The sequence below is a fragment of the Hyperoodon ampullatus genome (genome assembly GCF_949752795.1).
Source record: "Hyperoodon ampullatus genome assembly, chromosome: 9".
In the NCBI taxonomy this organism is placed as follows: Eukaryota; Metazoa; Chordata; class Mammalia; order Artiodactyla; family Ziphiidae; genus Hyperoodon; species Hyperoodon ampullatus.
The window spans coordinates 104,137,795-104,161,152 of record NC_136922.1 but is presented as its reverse complement, the minus strand read 5'-3'; the positions used below and the strand labels follow the sequence as shown (position 1 = coordinate 104,161,152).

The window sequence follows — 23,358 nt, the reverse complement described above, 5'->3', positions numbered from 1 at the left end:
TACGCTCTGGAAGCGTTACCTATCATTACTAATATTATAATCGTTTCTTAATTACACAGCTGCAAGCGTAAGGATAAGAAAAAGAGAACCCTACACTGCCAACCTCACTGTTTTGCCCAACTAAACAACAGCTACAGCTATTGGAAAGCGAATTTTTAAAGGACACATTCCAGTAAATGGCTTAATAGGCTGTAAACCCCATTCGTGCATGTCTCTTATTCTTTGTTCTGTTCCCAGGGCTCGGCACAAGGTCTGGCATAGAGCAAATACTCAACATCCATCTATCTTTCTATCATCTGTCCATCTAATATTTATCTATCTTAATGGATAGGCACTTGATAACAAACAGTAATAGAATTCTTCTACCTCCACAAAGAACTGGATATATCTGCCGGCTCGCTTTATTTTAAAAACGCGTTTAAATTTAGTATACTTTTTTCGTTTATTCAGAATCAACCGTAAACTACACCCACAGCCAGCCAGAGGCTTTTAACCCAAGAATAAACAAAAAGACCCGTTTGCTCAGTAAGTGTTCTGTTAATACTTAAAAAAAAAAATACATGCTGCTAGTTCTACCCAATAAAAACAAATGGAAATTTATGAGAGAGAAGAAAAGAAAATCCCCAGTTACCTCCCGGTCTCCTAGGAGACGTGGTCTGACGTCACTGAGCGGGGCCGGGGGCGGTCGCACGCCCTGCTGCGCATGCCCGCCGGCTCCCCGGCCGAGGGCGGGCGCAGTGCGCATGCTCGCGCCCGGGTCGGTGGGTTAGCGTTTCTGACTGGCTGCGGGGCCGAAGCCGCGCAGTAAATGGCGACGCTGGCGGGAAAGTTGAGTAGCTGGTTCGCCGAGCCTCCGAGGCGATGTGTAGTGACTTCCATAGGGCTGAGTCTGGGACGGAGGTGAGAGCTGCCGAGGTGGGAGCTAGGGAGACGAGAACAGGGCCGTGGGCGGGCGAGGGAGCCCCGAGGGCGCGGGAGGCCGGGGCGCCCCGGGGAGGGGGAGGTGCGCGGGGCCCAGACGCCGGCGAGAGTAGAGGCCCGCCCCCCAAACCTGTGTCCTCCGAGCCGGCCCCCGAGACCGCTAGCATTACGGGCCAAACCTGTCATGCGTGTACCAGTCAGACATGGTACGGTGCGCAAGAGAGGCTAGGAAAAGCAGGGCATCGCCAGGCGGAGCGCTCATAGACTTTTCTGGAACAGTGGTATCTGAGTAGATGGCTCCACCTGTTGCTTCTGTTCTGTACATCTTTTGCTTACGGCATTCAGCCTCGCTATCGCAGCTTACATTTCCAGCTTAAGCATCCAGGGCCACACAAGCCATGTGGTGTCTGCAAAGATTTATTCAGGAATTCAACCAGCAAGTATCAAGCACTTACTACGTGTTAACCGCTGGTTAAGAAACGGCTTCTGCTTTTGCAGGACAAGTAAGGGAGGCTGCCTACAAATTACAGGACGGTTGGTAAATCGTGCCGTCCAGTCGAGGGGCGGGCAGCCTGGAAGACTAACTGGGAGGAGGAGGGGACAGCTGAGGTTTTTAGGGACCTTTGGATGGTCGGTGGCTTGGCAAGGAAGGGGTGGCATTCGGGGCAGGGAGTTGCAAGTATGTGGGTTCTGCCTTGAGCAAGGGCATCACTGATTTAGGGGAACTGCAACTAGTTCTCTGTAGACGGACAAAGCTAGTGGGGAAACTGTTGGGAAGTAAGCCCTGAGGAATAGGCAGAGGCAGGTTATGGAGGATCTTTTATACAGAGGAGGGAGGGGAAGCGATACCCTTAAACGATCACAGGCTCTTTCTGTGAAGGACCAGAGTAGATCGTCTATATTTAGGCTTTGTGGGCCATTCGGTCTCGGTCACAGCTACTCAGCTCTGCTGTTGTAATGTGCAGGCAGCCAGAGGTGTGTAAACAAATGAGCATGGCTGTGTGCCAGTAAACCTTTTATTTTTTAAACTTCAGGATTTGGCCCGCCGGCCATAGTGTGCCAACCACTGCTCCTTCAGAGTAGAGGCGCTGCTCCCTGTAAGAACTACTACAGTTACAACCTTACTGATTGAAATGATAATTTGAAACGCAGGTTAAACTCAGATGACTTTTGCAATCAGAACAAGCCTAACATCCAAAAAATGAGAGCCCAGTGCAGTCGACGCACTGAACAAAGAATTTAGCATCATATCGTTTGCCTGCCACGGCTGTCTGGAGATCCTAAGCAAGATTACCTCACTCATATTACTTTGGAGTACAGTGGGGTGGAGGGGAGAAGATTAGTGAGCTGGGCAGTTGGTGCTGCTTTATTCTTTTTCCTTTTTGTCATCAAAACCAACTAAGCAACCCTCTTTTCCCTTAAGTGCTGGGCACTGTATGGCCATTGCTTAATTTGTTTGGATTCTATTGTCTTTCTTTGTACATCAGTCTACTAGATGGATCCTACCTGGAGGCATTGTGTTGAGGAAGCTATCTGAGGTCACAAGTTATCCCAAGAAGCTGAAATAAACTACTTAATTTTTTTTATTTTTAAAAAATATTTATTTATTTATTATTTTATATATTTATTTTGGCTGTGCCAGGTCTTAGTTGCGGCATGCAGGATCTTTAGTTGTGGCATATGGACTCAGTTGTGGCACGCATGCAGGATCTAGTTCCCTGACCAGGAATCGAACCCAGACCCCCTGCATTGGGAGCGTGGAGTCTTACCCACTGGACCACCAGGGAAATAAACTACTTTAAAATTTTAATTCACAAGAATAACCACCTTATAAAATAGCTAACCTTTCCCACATCTTGTGAGTAGTAGGGAAGAGACATTTCATACAGGGTCTTCCAAGAAAACAAAGTCGCAAAGAATATTTTCCTTTAACAGATTCTAGGGATGCAATTTAGGGTAGGCCAGATAGCTGAGTGGAAAACTTATATAAGGAGCCCTTGATTGAAAGAAGACACACACTGGAATGCAATTTACAGTAGAATAATCTGTTCTTTACCTTACTTTTGCACAGTAACAATGGCAGTTTTTACTTTTACATTCCTCTGAGAGCATTAGAAAAGATTTTGGCAATATTTTGGTATCATCCACCAGATGGCTTCATTTGCACATACTTGTTAAGTAGTGGTGTCCTAAAGCGGTCCGCAGCCTTTTTGGCACCAAGGACCGGTTTCGTGGAAGACAGTTTTTCCATGGACGGGGGTGGGGGTGTTGGTTCAGGTGGTAATGCGAGCGATGGGCAGCAGCAGATGAAGCTTCGCTCCCCCGCCGCTCACTTGCTGCTAACAGGCTGCGGGCCCAAACCCCTCTGAGGCCCGGGGGTTGGGGACCCCTGGTGTACTTTACATTTTCTCAAAAATGCTGAAAATGCCTTGAGTTTAAAAGTAATCAGTGGATAGATTCAAAGTGTCCAGTTTGGGTTGTCATGCACAACATACTGTTTCCTCTCTTTAACTTTATTATAATAGTTTATATTAAAGTAGTACATGCTTATGACAGAAAATTCCAGTAGTACTGAAATGAAAAGTAGGAAACTTCTCCATCCCAATTATCATTTCTCAAGGTGGATTTTTACACATTTTCCCAGAAGTTTTCTAATGGCATCATTTTGGGGGCTGAGATAGAGAACCCTGGACCATGACTGTAGTCTTGGCTCAGCCGGGAGCAAGCTGGGTGATTTTGGATAAGTTATTAAACCTTGGCTTCTACCTTTGTAAAAGGAGGGCGGCAGATGATGATTTCTCAGTTGTCTTTCAGCTGTACCCCTAGGAGGTGGGTCCCTATATTTCTATGTATCCTTTCACTAAGCACAGTATTCCCTGCACGGTAAACACTTGATAACTATTTATTAATAATAATGACTGGTTTTCTTTGTTTTTAATTTATTCTTTGGCCGCACCGTGCGGCTTCTGGGATCTTAGTTCCCCGACCAGGGATTGACTCCACGCCCACGGCAGTGAAAGCACAGAGTCCTAACCACTGGGCCACCAGAGAATTCCCTGGTTTTCTTTTCTTAGAAAAGGTTCAGGGTGGCCTTTTTGCCAGAGGCAAATATTAAATAAGAAAATATTTAGCGGGCTTCCCTGGTGGCGCAGTGGTGGAGAGACACGGGTTCGTGCCCCGGTCTGGGAAGATCCCACATGCTGCGGAGCGGCTGGGTCCGTGAGCCATGGCCGCTGAGCCTGCGCGTCCGGAGCCTGTGCTCCGCAATGGGAGAGGCCACAACAGTGAGAGGCCCGCGTACCGCGAAAAAAAAAAAAAAAATTCAGCATTTAATAATATTTTGGCCTCGCATGGTAGACTTAGAGCAACATCTGTCCCCGTCTCTCTCTGCTTCCCTTCTCACCCAGAATAGAATCAGTGCTCCATCATTACCGTTCCTCCATTATAAGTACTTTCAACTTCCTTGTCTCTTTAAGTCATAACCTACTTTCCTAACCGCAGTGAAACCCAGCTGTCTACTTTCACTGTCTACCCACTCCGCTGAATATTGCTAAAGAAAATCACAACCAGGCCGACTGATTTCATTTTAAATTTGTAACCATCAACTTCAAGTGGACTCCCAGTCCACTTGTGTTTTTCTAGTAAGTAATTCACTTTCTCCCTACAAAACACCTGTCATCAAATCCAACCTTATGCCTGAATTCCAGACACATGTGTTCTAGTATCTTCTTGACATACCCACATGGATGTCTCATGGTCATCCCAGACTTGACATGCTCATCATGATTGACTCCTGGATGCAGAGGAAACGTGAGAAGAATTTTAACATGCCCTACACTGAGGTCTCGGTTTACCACCACACATGTACACCCAGCCCCACCCCGCTTCCTCCCAGGCCTTCCCTACCTTGTTAAATGGTGAATTTATTCTACCTGTTGCCCAAGCCAAAAACTAAGTCACTCTTGAATCCTCTTTTCCTCTCATATCAGCCCACATCCATTCGCACATCCTGTTTTCTCTACTTCAATATATATCATGGATTTGACCACGTTTCACTACTTTTTACTGCAGCCATTCCTATTCCTAGTAACCATCACCTGCTTGATTGCAGTAACCTTCTAACTCGTCTCTGCTGCACCCTGTTCACACTTATTCTAATACATTTTCCACGTGGTATCCAGGGTGATCCATTCAAAATGTTAGCAGACTCTACTGTTCAGTTTTCCAGAGGCTCCTGTATCATTTATAGTAAAATCCAGAATCCTGTTTCCTCCACTGATGCATGATTTGCAAATGGTATGATTTGCCCTTCAGCCCCGCCTCGGATCTCTTCTCCTGCCTTTCTGATCTCATCTTCCACTCTCCCTCACTCTTCTTCAGACACACTGTTGTCTTTGCTTTTCCTTGAATGTGCCAAGTGTGCTTCAGCCTCAGGGCCTTTGCAGTTCCTTCAGAAATTGACACGGTGTGCCTCTTCACTTGCTTCTTGTTTCTTAGAGGAGAAGCTTTTCTATCCAGTATAAGGAGGTCCTTCCTACTGTTAATCTTTATTCCTTTACTCTGTTTCTTTTTCTTCTTTACACTTACCACATCTGACATCTTACATTGTTTATATGTTGTCTTCCTCCCCACCTCCCACCCCTGCCACTGAAGGATGATGATTGTTCTCTGTTGGCATTACTCCTTTAAGTCTCAGTGTTTAGAACAATATTTAGCCCACAGTAGGTGCTCAGTAATTGTTTAATGATAAATTTCATGCCTTCCCTTCTCTTCCTTCTCCTTTCTGCCTTGCCTCATGTGTCACTGAGAAAACAAGCAAACAAAATCACAGGAACTCCCTTATTTTTTCCTGTTGTCTGTTACTGATTTCTAGTTTGTTTCCATTATAGTCAAACATACTCTGTATGACTTCAGTTCTTTCATGATTATTGAGGTTTGTTTTATGGCCCAGGGTGTGATCTAGCTTGATGAATGTTCCATGGGCACTTGAAAAAAAATGTACACTCAGCTATTGTCGGGTCGAATGTTCTGTGTATATGAATTAGATCCTGTTGGTTGTGTTGTTCAGATCTTCTGGTAAGTCTTTTGATTTCTGAGAAGTGGGTGTTGAAGTCCCAACTAGCGAGTTTGTCTGTTTCTCCTTTCAGCTGTATGAGTTTTGCTTCGTGTATTTTGAGATGTGTCTGATATGTACACATTTAGGATCACATGGCTTCCTAGTGGATTGATCCTTTTATCATTGTGTAGTGTCCCTCTTTGTCTCTAGTAATTTTCTTTGCTCTGAAGTCTACTTTATTGGGTAGTAATATAGCAATTCCTGCTTTTTCATCAAGTCTGTATTGATAAAAAGTACATGTACTGATTTTCTCTGAATTCCTTCCTGTAAAGTAGAACATTTTTGCTTCTAAGAAAGGGCAGCTTCTCCACTTGTGATATGAATTCCATCCACCCCACTCCACCCCCTCAAGGACAGCACTCCTGCAGGTATCCCCATTTTTTCTGTCTTCTGCATCTGCAGTCTCCTTTCTACCAATCATTTCTGTCAGTATCCTAACATAAAGCAGTACACACAAAACAAACCAGAAAACTCCCTACACACCAGCCCCTACCAGCCCCATTCCCTTCCTCCTCTGTAAAGCACTCCTCCCTTGTGTTCTGGCCTGAGCCTGCTTTTCTCTCATTCATTCACTCTTTAGCCCACTGTAATCTGGCTTGTCTCCATGTACCACCAAAAATGCTCTTCTCAGGGTTACCATCGAACTTCATGTTGCCAAATGCTCATTTCTTTTCTTTTCTTTCTTTTTTTTTTTGTGGTACGCGGGCCTCTCACTGCTGTGGCCTCTCCCGTTGTGGAGCACAGGCTCCGGACGCGCAGGTTCAGCGGCCATGGCTCACGGGCCCAGCCGCTCTGCGGCATGTGGGATCCTCCCGGACCGGGACACGAACCCGTGTCCCCTGCATCAGCAGGCGGACTCTCAACCACTGCGCCACCAGGGAAGCCCAGGATGATTGCTTTTTAAAAACTATTAGTTATAAAGGCAGCAGCTCTTTGGGGACTATACGTAGAAACAATGGAATTTGTATGATTTGGTATTCGAGTAACAATTGTCTTTTCCATATAATTTAGACGAAAGCTTTATTAAGAGCCAGGCCTAGCACTCTGCCCTGAAGGGCAATTGAATTTTCTAAGTGGCAGAGGAGCCTAATTTCACAAGTGAAAAAGAATTAGTCCGTGAATTTAAGGGACTACCATGGTAAGGGCCAAATTTTGCATTGATCACATACATGTTAACATAGCTGCTGCTTTCCCTTGCCATCCTACACATTCCAACTCCTCTCTTACTTTCTGTATGTTACAGTTAACACATATTTGCCTGGAGTGAATTTCCTCGGTATGTATGTAATAAAACTACTAAGAATTGTATTCAGTTTGTAGTGGAAATCCAGGCCTGTTATAGGGCGGGGGTGGAAATATTTGGTTTAGAGTGTTTGCTTCTTTAGGTAGACTTTTATACTTAACTGGTTTGAAACCTTGCTGCTGGGGTCCATCTGCAAACAGATTTAATCACAAAAGGTCAGGGGAAGTGAGCCTTTATCCAAATGACAATTACATACACATGTTTGCCTTAATGTCATTCATTTCTGGTTAATTTGATCTTTAAGCTCTCCTTCCTGCTCTAGTGTAAGCTTTTCCATAACCAAATGATGTTTTAAAACATCTGTATGATACGTATTCTACTTAACAGGCATTGAAGCTATATGATTGTCTATAAAACAGACTTTTGTTAATGAGTGTTAAGAACTTTGATGATAGCTGTAAGAATACTCAAGGACTTTTGTTTAGTAGAAGTTTGCATGGATTGTCCAAACATGTGAAAATCTGTGTAGTTTGAGGTTCTTTTTATTCTCCATCCTCCTCCAATTCTACCTACCTGTGACCTGTTTACCTTCAACTTAATAGGCAGCTACTAAGTTTCTGCCAAATGTAAAGCATTTTGGAATTGGTGGTGAGCCAGTTCCTTTCAAGCTCTTAGATCCAGATGAGGGAGACTGGTAGGTAATGTGTTCCTAAGTATAGGAATAGCTTCATGGAAGGAGCTGGCCCTGAGGAATGTGTAGAATTTTCATTCATTCAATAGTCTAGCCCTTAGAGCATTTAATTGAGAGAATAGGGAAAGGACATTGTTCTATCAATGAATATTTTGTATGTGCCTGAAAGGACTACATGCTAAATCTCTCTTTCAGAGTTAAAGTTGCCTCTCACACAGAATCGACTGTCCCTTTTTTATGCCTTCACAGAGCCCCATGTTATTTCTATTGATATTATAGCACCTACAATACTTTATTTTACTTTTTAAACCTTTGACTCTCCCTCATTAAATTCTTTGAGGATAGGAACTGTGTCTGTTGTATCTATGTAAGTAAGGTGTTGTATCTATGCACCTTACTCAGTTCCTGGAATACACTTGACTTGCTTGAAATTTTTACCAATGAATATCTGTATAATTGAGTATTAATTACCCCTTTTGCAGGCCGTATACTAGCTCCAGTATTGATGTTGCTGTTGAAAACATTTGGGGCTCCTTGTGGTGTTGGAGGGAGTGCTAAGAGAGATGGTTGAGAGAGACCAGATAATTGCCTAGACAGGACCTCAGATTGGTTTGATCTTCAGCTGAGTAGGTCCAAAAACTGTCATCCCTGTACTCAGATTTTTTCAGACTCAGTGGTACTGATTCTGAGGCTCTGTAGCACAGGGGAAGAATTCCAGGCTTGGGGAGCCAGAGATCTCAGTTAAATCCCAACTCTGGCGTCTACTAGTTTTCTCATCTGAAAAATAGAATGATAATAGAGTTAATGTGATAATTAAAGGAGATAATGTATATAAATTATGTACCACAGCAAGTACAAATAGTAGCTATTATTAGATAGCTATTGTTATGATAATAAAACCTGGCAGATACTGATTTACAAACCAAATGCCAAATCTATTAATTTACAATATTAGTGAAACTACCAAATAGAGTAAAATTGTTGTGTCCACTGTGTATTCTTTCCCAGTTAGGAAATTTGGGCTCAGAAAGGTTGCTTAGAGGATCAAGAGAAATAGTTGAATTATCTTAATAGCTACCATCACCAAGCTTTGTTTGCCTGATGTGTTAATCTTCCCTAAAAGGATTAAACTATCATGTCAAACTGAACTTACTTTGGTTCCCTTTACCCTGGCTTAATTTACTCTTTGCCCTTCTGAAACTCTAGATTGATTATACCTTGCTTCTTTCAGCTTATTCCTCAAATCTGGACAACATCGTTCATTTTAGTTTATATAATGGTCAGGTTAATGCCAAATTTTTAGGGTATTTTCTGCTTAGGTTTAGAAGATATCTCATCCCATCAAGTGACTTCTATAAATTGTTAATATTATCTATTTTTGTCGAGTTAATCTATTTCCAAGTTCTGGGAGGTACTTTCACTTCCTCTGTATTCGATATACTCTGCTTTAGGCATTGTAAAACACTGTTTTGAAATTTCTCATTGATAGGTAGTTTTCATCCTTTGAAAATGAATTTGACTTTTTAGTAATAGTGGAAAGTCAGATGCAAATAGGTAAAATCAGCCAGTTTGATAAGAGGAGTAATACCATTTTTATCTAAGAGTCATGTCAATAAAATTCTAATCCTTTTCTGAATTCTGTCTTACAAGGAATTCTCCAGGGGAGGATTCTAAAATATCTTGAGCAATGACAGTAAGGGTAAACAGTTGGAGTAACTTCTCACGTTAATCATTCTGATGAGGATGTTGGTCATTTGTATACATGCTTTTTAAAACATTTTATAGTAATTTCATGTGTTCCATCTTGTCCACAAAAGTTTCTCTGTCTTCTTCTTTTGGACCCTCAACCTTCTAACCCAGTGGTTCTCATACTTTTCGGCCTGAGGACTGAGTTACAGCATAATAAATGGTTCAATATTCATATGTTGTACAAAATGGTCACCACAGCAGTTCCAGTTAACGTCCATAACCAAAGGGTTGTTGTTTATGTGGGTTATATCTGTCAGTGAAATGGAGAAATTTAAAATACTTAGTGATTTCACCAGATGCTTTAAGTACTGGGATGCTGTCAAGCTCACGGTAGTGGATAAAAGTTTTCCAAACTTCAAATTTTATCATTGGCAACAAATACTGTCAAGTTTCCTTAAAGTGACCAGCTGACTTTCTTTGTTTTCAGTAAATTGTCTGCCAAATAACAAAGTAGTGTAATCCTAATTTGTCGGTCATTCTTTCAAATAAAAGGGTGTTTTATGAAAAAGTATCCAGCTCAGGTAATCACACAAGTGCTTTTCCTAGAGAAAAAACATTGTATTTCAGTTTGGAGCAAAAGTGCTTTCTTTATCTGTGTGTGAACTTGGGGGAAGTCCCCAAGACTGCCTTCACTTCAGACACCAACTGCAGAGTCCCAGGTCCTCATGACCTCACTCATTCTGACATTAATTGCATGTTTGGGGTTCCCCAAGACCACCTTCAGGTTTAGTGATTTGCTGGAAGGACTTACAGAATACGCTGAAAGCTTAGTCATGGATATAGTTTACTACAGCAAAAGGATACAGATTAAAATCAGCCCAGGGAAGAGATATAATGGGATAAAATCCAGAATTCCAAATATGGAGCTTCCATTTGCCCTGTCCTAGTGGAGTATGGACAGTGCTAACTTTCCCCAGCAACAGTGGGGGACAATATGCCAACCAAGGAAGCTCCCCTGAACTTTGGTGTCCAGAGTGTTTATGGGGTTTTGTCATGTAGACATTGTCAGCCCCCCAACCAGCTGGCCTCTGTGTCCAGCCACTGATGCAGAGGTTGAGCTGACCCAAAGCCCTCACCTTTAGGTGAGGATAGCTGTGAGACTATCTGGTGTGGCTCAGGGCCCCCAGGTAAACAAAGACACTTTTATCAGCAGGATTTTCCAAGAGGCTTAGAGGTTATCTCCCAGGAGCCAAGGGCTAAGGCCAGACCTCTCTTTGGTCAAGGTTAAATTCTTTCCTACTAATATGTTTCCCTCGTCATCACAGGGAATATTTTCAACAGTACTCAAAGGTTATGATTTAATATAGAGTCAATACTTATTTACTGCCATATCAAAAACATTCTTATGCAAAAATAGTTTCGCTTGCTTCTTTGTTTTTCTGCGAGTGGTGAAGAGTACCACGTGCACTAATACGGTTTGATGCCACTGCCTTGATCGTGCTGGGTGCCAGCAGTTTTACCCACCTTTGCTGCTGCACCATCAGTGCAAGCGTCAGCATAGTGAGAAAGACAAATAATATCTTAATATTTATGAACATAATTGACCACAGGTACGCCCTCAGAAGCTCTGCTCTAACTCAAAGCACTCTTGAGTGTAGTTAGCAGTCTTTAGCTTGTTTTGTGATAGTCTCATCTCCTAGAGGACGTAACTGCAGGTTCTTTGAGGGTAGCTTAATTATCTTCATTTCTGTAGTCTCCATTTTACCTGCCATAGTGCTTTGTACATAATAGACATTCAATAAATATTTGCCAAATTAATATATAGAACCTTTTCATCACTGCAGGTAATCTTTCCAAAACTTTTGCTTCTGTTTAAAAAAAAAAACCCACCAAGGATGACTGCTTTTCTTCGTTTGTGATACGCGTTTTTGTTGTTTAGAAGGGTTGTCAGATCTGTACTGTTTCCTTAGAACCTTGAGAATCAACTTTGCTTTTATTTCCCACGTTGACATTTCAGTCTGTCTTGGACTTTTGCTTCCTGTAGTTCTAGCTCCTTCTGTCTTGGTACGGGCACTTCTCCAGGTTAGTGTGATGGACTCGAGCCTTTTCTCCACATCTGACTTTGCTCTCAAATCCATCCCCTCGGTAGCCACCAATATGATCTGTTTGAAATGCAGATAATAATAGCTTATGCTTACTCTGTGCCAGGCACTCTTGGAACACACTGGATTCTCAACAGTCTTGTGTGGGAAAAACTGTTTGTTTTGCTCACTTTACTGATGAGAAGCCTCAGGCCCAAAGACCTAGCTGTCTACTCTTAACTGCTCTAGGTTGCTTCTTAAAACCCCTTGCTCTTATCTACAAGCCAAAGAGCAAACTCCTAAAGGTGACATCCAAGATCCTTTGTGATCTGACTTCTGTTCTTTTAGGACTTCATTATCTCCTGCCAGTTTCATGCCAGAAACTCTAGCAATTCAAATCTGCTTATAGTTTACCCACACACTGTGCTATTATAACCTTTGCACCTTGGCTGATGTTGTCCCATCTGCCAGGTATGCCTGCTTGTGCCCTGTTCACGAATTCATGAATTCACGTGGGAGCTTCTCAGGGGAGTTTTTCTCCACCTTTCTCCCTGTCCCCTCCCCTAGATAAGGATCTGGCGATATAATGGGCAGACAGATTAAAAGCTGATACCTGATAACAAGTGTGGTGAGCAGAGTGAGAAAGGTAATTATAATGAGTAAGGAAGGTAAATACTTTGCAATTAGCAGTTTAGTCCTGTGTCCCAAAGACCCTATCAGCTTCTTTGAGGGCAGGGACTCATTTTATACCAACTGTATATGGTATATTAACAAAAAATAAAGTATTTTCTGAATAAATGAACACAACTTTTCTCCTAAACTGTATTTTCTATTTCATAATTTCCTTCAGATCCTCAAAATGATGAAAAGTCTCTTACAGACTTTTGGAAAATTGAATAAATGTCGATTTCTAAGATTTTATATTTTTAAACAATGAGTTTTCCTTCTCTTTTTTTTCCCTTTCGCAAGCTCCTTGCCCGACTGGAAGGTAGAAGTTCCTTGAAAGAAATAGAACCACATCTGTTTGCTGATGAAGATTCACCTGTGCATGGTAAAAACACAATCTCAAGCCAAACTATAGTGTCATAAATTAAGTTTTATAAAACAAGTTTTTCCCCCACGTATACTAATATACATACACACACTTCTAGCAACAGCCTATATAGGTTACACTGTGAAATAAAAAACTGAGAAAGATGATGATGAGACACTTTTTTTTTTTTTTGATGAGACACTTTTAAGCCTTCATTGTCTGTGTCAGATGAGATGGGGTTTGGTTTATTTGCAGTTAAGTCTTCAGTATGAAAACCTCTTTTATCCCAGCACAGTATTTACTGGGAGTTTTGTTATTTATTTTTATTCTTTACAAGTTTGAGAATCACAGGAAAGTCCTTCGGTACTTGGTAGCTCTGTTAATATTTTTGCGATAGGGAGAATAATACCCACTTGTTTTACTGGCCCCTCTACACGAGGGAGAACTAGAAAGAAGGTAGTGTGCTTAGGTGGTTTTCTTCTTTTTTAATATAACACCCTTAAAGAGATACAGTTCACCCATTTAAGTGTACAATTTGCACACTTAGGCATCTGTCGGCACAATCAATTCTAGAACATTTTCTTCACCCCAAAAAGAAACGGTTGCCTATTACTAGTCACTCCCCATTTCCTTTCACATCCCTTAGCTCTAGGCAACCACTAATCCACTTTCTGCCTCTATAGATTTTCCTTTTCTGGACATTTCATGTAATTGGAATCATACAGTATGTGGTATTTTGTCACTGACTTTTTCCACTTTGCTTAATATTTTCAAGATTTATCATATTGTAGCATGCATCAGTAGTTCATTCCTTTTTACTGAATAATAATATTCTATTGTACCCATTCATCAGTTGGTATGGACATTTGGGTTGTTTCTACTTTTTGGTTGTTATGACTAATGCTGCTATGATCATTTTGTGTACGAGGTTTTCTGTGGAGAAATGTTTTCAGTTTCCTTGGATAATACCTCTGAGAGGGACTGCCAGGTTGTATGGTAACTCTGTGTTTAACCTTTGGCAAAATTGCCAGACTGTTTTCCAAAGTAGCTGCTTGGGAATTGCCACATTTTACTTGCCACTATCAGTGAAGTGTATAATGGTTCCAGTGAAGTGTATAATGGTTCCAATTTCCCCACTTCCTGCAAACATGTTACTGTCTGCCTCTTTGATTATAGCCTTCCTAGTGAGTATGAAGTGATACCTCATTGTGGTTTTGACTTACATTTCGCTGATGGCTAATGGTATTAAGCATCTTTTACCACAATAAAAAACCAAAATGTCCTTCTTTGTCTCTAATAACAATTTTTGTCTTAAAGTATATTTTGTCTGATAATAGGCTAGCACTTCAGCTCTCTTTTGGTTACTGTTTGGTTACTATCAACCTTGTGACATGAGATGTAAAGTGTGCCCATTGTAAACAACCTATAGTTGGATCATGTTTTTTTATTCCATTTTGTCAATCTGCCTTTTGTTTGGATAGTTTAATCCATTTATTACTATTATTAGTTAAGATAGGGTTTATGGCTGCCATTTTGCTATCTGTTTTATATGTGTCTTACATCTTTTTCGTTTCTCTGTTCATCCTTTACTGTCTTCTTTTGTGTTAAATAGATACTTTCTACTGTAGCATTTTAATTCCTTGTCATTATTTTTACTTCTTTTTTTCCTTTGAGTTATTTACCTCGTGATTGCCCTGAGGATTACAGTTACCACCTTAATTTATAACAATCTGGTTTGGATTAAATACCATCTTAATTTCAATATTTTATAAAAAACTTTGCTACCGTATAGCTCCATTCCTGTCCCCTTCCTTTGTGCTGTTTTAAATTACATATTTATATACGGTATGCCCTTAAACACACTTACAATTTTGCTTAGTTAAAATCATTAAAATTACTTAATGCAGTTGTTTCTTAAATCAGATGAAAAAATAATTAAAAATATAAAACACTTATACTGTCTTTTATATTTACCTATGTAGTCCTATGTTCCTTATTAACTCATTTGGATTTGTTACTGTCTACTGCTGTCCTTTCATGCAGCCTGAAGGACTCCTTTTAGTATTTCCTATAGAGCATATCTGTTAGTTAAAAAAAAATTCTAAACTATCAATAATAAACGACAAATTTTGATCAAACATGTTAGACAAAAGATTGAACTGTTTTTATTCTATCAGAAAGGATATTATTAAGTTGAACCTTACGAAACTGACATTAAAACATAGGTTCGAGGACTTCCCTGGTGGCGCAGTGGTTAAGAATCCTCCTGCCAGTGCAGGGGACACGGGTTCAAGCCCCGGTCCGGGAAGATCCCACATGCCATGGAGCAACTAAGCCCATGTGCCACAACTACTGAGCCTGTGCTCTAGAGCCCGACAGCCACAACTGCTGAGCCCACGTGCCACAACGACTGAAGCCCACGCGCCTAGAGCCTATGCTCCCCAACAAAGAGGAGCCACCGCAATGAGAAGCCTGCGCACCGCAATGAAGACCCAGTGCAGCCAAAAATAAATAAAATGAAAACAAAAAAAAAATAGGTTTGAAGCACAGCTTATACATTTGAATATTACATTTATAGAAACTTTAAAAACACCATTATGTTCAGTCACTAACAAAAAAGTTTACTTAAAACTATGATAGCTCTTAGAGCTATAAAACTGGTTAGATGGAAAAAAAGAACTGGTTAGATGAATATTCATTGGAGCAACAGCATACATAAGACTGGGATTATAAGAGTTATTTATCAACAATAGCAGTTTATCAAAAACTGTTATAGGGAAGCTCAAGTTGAAGCTGTAAGCGATTTAGGTGTTACAGGGGTCTCTAATGCTGTTGTAAAACATATTTTTAATACTTTTTTTGGATAGTACTTATTCAGTACCATATACAGACTCATTACCTCTTCAGTACCGTAATGATTGTACTCTGCAAATTCAACATATTTGTTATACAATTAGTAGGTTGGTACCTAGATGGTGTATTTTTTTTGGCTTTTCTTTCTTTTACTTATTTTGAAGGCTCTTTAGATTCGTAAACTCACTCCGACAATCTGTTACCCAAACCCCTTACGCATTCTATTTGTGAGAGTAACTATCAAGGCCAAACCATCCAGATTTTCTGATTTAGTTTAATTTGTCTAATGTCAAACTGTAGAGGAGATTTTTTGGGGTTTTTTTGGGGGGGGTTGTTTCCTTTAACTACCAGTTGTAATATGCAGTACTTTGCCTGGACTAGGGTGAGATTTTTTTAACAGCTCGCAGAAACTTACGAGATAATGATTCAGTTAAAAGGACCGTGTCTCCTCTACAGAACATAATGTTTGAATATTATTATTATTATTACTTTTTTGGCTGCATTGGGTCTTCATTGCTGTGAGTGGACTTTCTCTAGTTGCGGCGAGTGGGATCTACTCTTTGTTGCAGTGCACGGGCTTCTTATTGCGGTGGCTTCTCTTGTTGCAGAGCACAGGCTCTAAGTGCGTGGGCTTCAGTAGTTGCGGCGTGAGGGCTCAGTAGTTGTGGCTCGAGGGCTCTAGAGCGCAGGCTCAGTAGTTGTGGCTCACGGGCTTAGTTGCTCTGCAGCATGTGGGGTCTTCTGGGACCAGGGATCAAACCCGTGTTCCCTGCATTGGCAGGCAGATTCTTAACCACTGCGCCACCAGGGAGGTCCCTGAATATTATTTTTGATCTTATGATTAGATAGTAAATGTTCATAAAAATCAGTGAAATTGATTTTAGTTCATCATTAAACATATTTGCAGGGAATCTAGTTCAAGAAGTTAATGATAGTATTCATGTGTAATTTCCAAGTTTGCAGATTTTACTTACCCAGTTGTTATAAATGACCTTTTCCCCCACTTTGCTATTAATCTGTAAAAGGACAGGAGGGTTTCTGTGTACCTAATAATCTCTTATCCAGCCTTAAACTTTGCCTCAGTTTAACTTGTGCTGAACCAAGGCTCTAAGGAGTCCATATTTACACCACACCAGCTAGTCCTTAGTTAACACATGGATTTAGAAAGCCTTGTTAAACCATGTAGGAAAGCCTCACTCTTTTGAGTTATGATGAAAAATGTTCACGAGCACCACCCCTCTCTCCAAGAAAATACTTGGCAAAGTTTTCATTTTTTCCCCTGTTCTGAGAATTCCAGAAAATATCCAGAGATATCTCACAGTTGCCCTCTGACCAATATCAAGTATTTCTAGCTCTCTGTGGAGTCCCTCCTCTTTTACTTCAGAATATGTTACATTTCCCTTATCTTAATTTATCTTCATTTAACTCTCCAGCCACAAGAAACTGCTACTGAATTTTTTACTTTTTAAATGAGCCTAAACCATTATGTTCTTTTCTAGTCCCTGATGTGTCCCTACCTTCCCCCACTCTGATTTCTCTCCTTGCTTTTACTCTAGAGGCAGTGACTGCTCCCTGTGCTGCCTTTTCAGCTTATTGACTTCTTTTTTTTTGGGTAATAGACTTTTAAAAAAATATTTATTTATTTATTCATTTTTGGCTGCGTTGGGTCTTAGTTTGAGGATGTGGGAGCTTCATTGCAGCGTGCAGCCTCTTCGTTTTGGCACGCAGGCTTCTCTGTAGTGGCACACGGGCTCAGTAGTTACAGCGCACAGGCTCTAGAGGGCACAGGCTTAGTTGCCCCGTAGCATGTGGGATCTTAGTTCCCCGACCAGGGATCGAACCCGTGTCCCCTGTATTGGAAGGCAGATTCTTAACCACTGGACCACCAGGGCAGTCCCTCAGCCTATCTTCTGAGTATCTCAGTTTTTAAAGTTTGGTTCATAAAATAATGTTTACATTAAATGTGCTTTTGCAGGCTACACATTTACTGCTGTAAGGTTACTATCCAGGACCAGTTTAGTGATCTGTTTCCTACCTCTCCCCTGCCATTTTTTTATTTTTAGAACTTTTCTGCTGCATTTAGTATTATTTAGTACTATTTCTATTAAATTTCTGTTTTATCTGTCTTTATGCTGACTTCTCTAACTGTGGATCTATCCCAAGAATTGAATTTTGGCCTGCCCTCTATCTTAGTTTTAGGTTCACTCCCACCCCCCAAAGAGTTTTCTGTTCTCTATTTCTGTGTAACTTATTCCTAGATTGCTATATCCAGCCTCTTATTACTGTCGTGAATCTTAAATCTTAGCGGCTGTAGGATATATTTATTTGTGACACCTAGAGATACATCTTAACATACCATTTTGAAAGCTAAATTATTTTTTTTTGAAAGCTAAATTCTTGTTGGATATTTACATGATTATGTGAATTAAAAATCTCTGCTCTGCTTATGTGGTTTTTTTTACACAGCACTTCCAAGCCTATCTCTGAGAACTTTTAAATCACTGCCTTAGGTTTAACCCTTACCTTCTAAGTGAAGGAGGCTGAAGACTTGATAGAAATGAAGTGTCAGCACACTCGGGCCCAGGGGCAGCTGGCCTTCACACCCGCCGGCTCTGCTAACCAAAGCCGCATCCCCACCTGTGACTCCCTACCACACCTGCTCCCTTTCAAAATGCCGTGTTCCAAACTGACTTTCTTCACCAAATGAGAACTTATGTTTTCATTCTTTAGATTTCTTCTAAGAAATTCTTAAGAAGAAAGTCATCTGATGAAATGCATTCAAAATATACCGTACTGGGCTCCCCTGGTGGCGCAGTGGTTGAGAGTCCGCCTGCCGATGCAGGGGACACGGGTTCGTGCCCCGGTCTGGGAAGATCCCACATGCTGCGGAGTGGCTGGGCCCGTGAGCCATGGCCGCTGAGCCTGCGTGTCCGGAGCCTGTGCTCCGCAATGGGAGAGGCCACAGCAGTGAGGGGCCCGCGTACTGCAAAAAAAAAAAAAAAAAAAAAAAAAGTAGTGAGCAAGACATAGAATCAGTCAAGCAGATCATCAGAAATGACATAGCACGTTCAATGTGATGACAGAAGATGGTAAAGTTTGCTCTTCCCACCTCAGGGTCTTGTTACTAGGATCCAACGAGATGTGCAGCCGTCCCTTTTCATTTGGAAAGCGCTATAAAAAGGTTGCTTACTGCTTCTCAGCCTCTTAGGCTGCCTTTCCTGGGGAAAGGAGAGAAGGTGCTTGCTTGTGTGTGGTCTGCTTGTCTCCGCATCGCGTTTCTGCGTGGTCCTCTGTGTCCTCCAGACCACTTTCAGATTAATCTTGCTAAGCTGTGTTTTCAGCTTTCCTTCACTATCATTAATATTGGTTCAGTGTTAATGTTTCTTCATCTAGTGCATGTCGCTTATTCTCTTTCTATAATAGGGGGCGGTAAAAGATTTTTATTTGGGGGCAGGGAGGATTTCCACTTAGCTCATCAGTTGTATCGTAGGAGAGGGTAACTGGAACATCTGGATTGAATATAGTTTTAGTCACTGTGTTAACTTTTAATAAGAGCATCCATGAGCAATTGTTAATATGAAAATAGTTTTACTCCTTGAGGCTGGAATCTTGGGGGCAGGGGTTTGGGGGAGTCCTTTTAATTAAAATTTTGAATTGCAAATTGTATATAAGATTATAATGGAAATTGGCTGAAGTTTTATACTACCTTAAATATGGTATGGTGACAGATTGCTAGGTTCCTTACACATTATTTGTGAATGTTCCAATATACAATGGTTTGTTAGGAATAACAGGAAATAAAGTAACTGGATTCTCAGATGGACTTGTAGTTTGTTTAGGGCCTAAGAATCTGAATTTTAACATAGTGTTTCCAATTATGTAGTTCCGCCATAAATTAAGTGGCAAACAGGGACTTCCCTGGTGGTCCAGTGGTAAAGAATCCGCCTTCTAATGCAGGGGACACAGGTTTGATCCCTGGTCGGGGAACTAAGATCCTACATGCCGCGGGACAACTAAGCCTGCCTGCCACAGCTACAGAGCCCACATGCCCTGGAGCCTGTGCGCCACAACTAGAGAAGAGAAAACCCGCACACCACAACTAGAGAAAAGCCCGTGCGCCACAACGAAGAGCCCGCATGCCACAGCTAAGACCCCATGCAACCTAAAATAAATAAATAAATAAATAATAAATCTTAAAAAAAATAAATGGCAAGCAAACAAGAATTGGAAGGCCACTGTTAAGAGTGGATTTTGAAAAGCTCTGGAGGCTGGACAGTTTCCCCAGGTGTTTTATTTTATCTGTGCTGTCCTCAATGAAAGAGAGTTATTGGAAACTATATAGAAAGAGACTTGGGGTCTTCAAAGTTTAGACTAGTTGACTTTGATTTATAATGCTAGGAAAAATAATTCACAGTGCAGATGTCATTTCAGCAAGACAATATCAAGCGATATCCATATAGCAAAGGGTAACTGAAGGCAGTTTGGAAACGTGCAGGGGTGTTTTCACCTGAGGGATGCAGTTGGCACTTAGGGCCTGAAAGCTGTGGGTCCTCACTGCCTCGTATGTGTGAAACTGTACCATCAAGAACTGTTCCACCCATAATGCCAGCAATTTTGAGAAGCCCTAGTTAGGGACTGTTTCACTTGCACATAGCAGAAGTCCAGCATAGTGGCTTGTTTTTGTCGCACAGACATGGAGGCAGGCTGGTGTGCGAGGTTCCGTATTTGTCATCCACGTCCTGGGTGCCTCCTGTCGTCCTGCCCCACCCTCTTTAGGGTCTGCCCTCCTCAGTGTGTACCTGTCATCTTCGCTGGCGTCTCAGAGGAGGGAGCGGCAGAGCAGACAGAAGTGGCGCCTGTGTGAGGACGGCACAACTTGGAAACCCCAACAGACATCCACCTGTGTCTCATTGGCTACAGCTGTGCTGCCTGCTGGCCTCTCGTTGCAAGGAAAACTGAGAAGAATCATTTTTAAGCTGGGCACATTGCTTTTCCCCCAAACTGGGGTTTTATACTTAAGGAAAAATGAGAAACTGGATATGGGATAATTAACTACCAGACATGGTGTGTACCAGTAGTCAGTAGCTTTTTAAAAGACCCTAGATCTGTGGCACTTTATTCTTACTGCTATAATATCACCAATTTAAGTGTGAGTGTATGTGGACCCCTCACCAGGAGATTCCCTTAGGCCCATTTCAACCATGTCATTTTGTTTTTCAAATTTTCTTTGTGCTAATTAATAGCCAGCACCTTTCTCAGAGGTGAAATTTAGTGATTTACTTTTTATTTCCTTATTTGTATTTGCTTATACAAATCCGTTTTGGCAAATGGATTTAGATTTTCTTTCAAAAGGAAAAAATTTCAGTAAATGTCTTTTTAAACATTTTTGCACACTTTTCATTTTGTAGGCTATCATTATTGTGCTGCTGCATTTTGACTGACATTTTTAAATTTTACACAGGTGATATTCTTGAATTTCATGGCCCAGAAGGAACAGGAAAAACAGAAATGCTTTATCATTTAACAGCACGATGTATACTTCCAAAATCGGAAGGCGGACTGGAAGTAGAAGTCTTGTTTATTGACACAGATTACCACTTTGATATACTTCGGCTTGTTACAATTCTTGAGCACAGACTATCCGAAAGTTCTGAAGAAATAATAAAATACTGCCTTGGGAGATTTTTTTTGGTGTACTGCAGTAGTAGCACCCAGTTACTTCTCACACTGTACTCACTAGAAACTATGTTCTGTAGTCACCCCTCCCTCTGCCTTTTGATTTTGGATAGCCTGTCAGCTTTTTATTGGATAGACCGTGTCAACGGAGGAGAAAGTGTTCACTTACAGGAGTCCACTCTGAAGAAATGTTCCCAACTCCTAGAGAAGCTGGTCAATGAGTATCGATTGGCTCTTTTTGCAACAACACAAAGTATAATGCAGAAAGCCTCAAGCTCAGCAGAAGGGCCTTCTTGTGCCTTTAATCGCCAGAGTGATGTGGATGTAGACTATAGACCCTATCTCTGTAAGGCGTGGCAACAGGTGGTAAAGCATAGGATATTTTTCTCCAAACAAGATGATTCCAAAACCAGCAACCAGTTTTCTTTAGTTTCACGTCATTTAAAAAGTAACAACTTAAAAAAACATTTTTTTATTATTGGAGAAAGTGGTGTTGAGTTTTGTTGATATATATCATAAAATAGTCTTTTTGTAGGATATGACGCAAGTTTTAAAACGTCTTTAATAGGCTAAAATGGTTTGATTCTAAAGTTCTTAAACTCTAAGGGAATTTAACATAACCGTGTTTCTATACAGAATGGATTTCTTAAACTAGTACAGTAGAACCTTAGACTCTTCTTCCCTAGGTTGTTGAAGATTATTCAAAGTGATAATAACAATTAAGCTGTATTAAGTTGTTTCAAGACTAAATAAATAAGATATACATTTCAGTCCAAATAAAGTGGAATATTCTAACTTTGTGTCACATTTCTGGAATTCAGTTAAATACTTGTTTAGGAAAGTTGAAATGCATTTCTGATTTTTCATATGTAACTCCTTTAAGAAGCTATAAATTTGGAGAATGTTTCTGTAGAGCTGTTATTTCTGTAAAAAGGATGAAAACAAGGAGCTTACCCAATCTGCCTTTCACACCAAAGACTGTGGAAAGTCAGAGCACTTTGATCTGTTTTACTGAATTCAAAGAGGGAGCTGCATTATGGTTGAGGTTCTGTATAATTTTTAAAACACAGGGAAATAAGATACCCATTCAAGGAGTTCTGTGAATATTGAAATTTTCATCTTTCTTGTTAAGTGATAGATAAATGCTAAAACTATATAGTAACTGTATGTTACTTGTGTTTTCTTACCCATTTAGAATACTTCAGACATACTCTGAAATGAATTGAAATGTTTCCAGCTGAGAGCTGGACAAGGCTCTATATACTTTGGCCCAGTAATGATCAGAAATTTGAGCATGCACCTCCAGGGGCACACAAGGTAGTGTATTGTGGAAGAGGAAGAAAATTTTAGAACTTTGATTTATATATTTTAATCTAAGAAAAGATTAAATTATATCAATATTTGATATTCAGATTGACCCTGGCACTCACTCAACCTATATATCAGATTGCCTTATGTCACATGTATATTTGAGGTATCCTGTGGGAAAAGTGGAAAGAATTGACAGTGGTGTTCTCACAGGTATGTTCATTTATATGTAACCTATTTAGTTAAAATGAACTGTACGTTCACTTATCTAACGAAGATTCTTTATGAGGGCTTAAAGGATCATCTTCATAATGCAGGCGTAGCAGATGTAGCATGTGCTGTCCATACCTGGAGTTCCTGTTGCTTACCTGCAGTTCCCAAAACCCAAAGGCTTCTGAAGGTGTCTCTGGACGCCAGAGCCTGCTGGGCTGCATGGGGCCCAAACCTGGCAGTCCTTAAGCAGTGAGGGTCACGATTTGGTAGATTAATGCATCTGCTTCCTCACCCCTCATTGAGGACAGCGACGTATTTCTCAGGGTGGCCCTGGTAGGACTGATCCCCAGTCACTTAGAGCAATAATCTATTCATTAACTCACTGTTTATGGCCTCCCATCCTTCCCTCTCACTTCCTCACTCTCGTGGGGCTCCTGGGATTGTCTCCCTAATGAGCAAATCCTTGTCTAGGAACTACTTTTGTTGTGGGTTGAGGGGGAACCAAACTGTCGGCAGGCGTCAGACTAACAGCCC

General features: G+C 41.1%; 1 protein-coding gene across 1 annotated transcript; it reads left to right on the top strand.

The window, feature by feature from the left end:
- Positions 1-861: 861 nt before the first annotated feature.
- On the top strand, positions 862-21,810 carry XRCC2 (X-ray repair cross complementing 2; the record flags this gene model as incomplete). The annotated part of the gene is made up of 3 exons (XM_079710901.1): positions 862-900; positions 12,711-12,792; positions 21,089-21,810. The coding sequence occupies 3 exons, from the start codon at positions 862-864 to the stop codon at positions 21,808-21,810; spliced, it is 843 nt and encodes a 280-aa protein (XP_079567027.1).
- Positions 21,811-23,358: the final 1,548 nt, after the last annotated feature.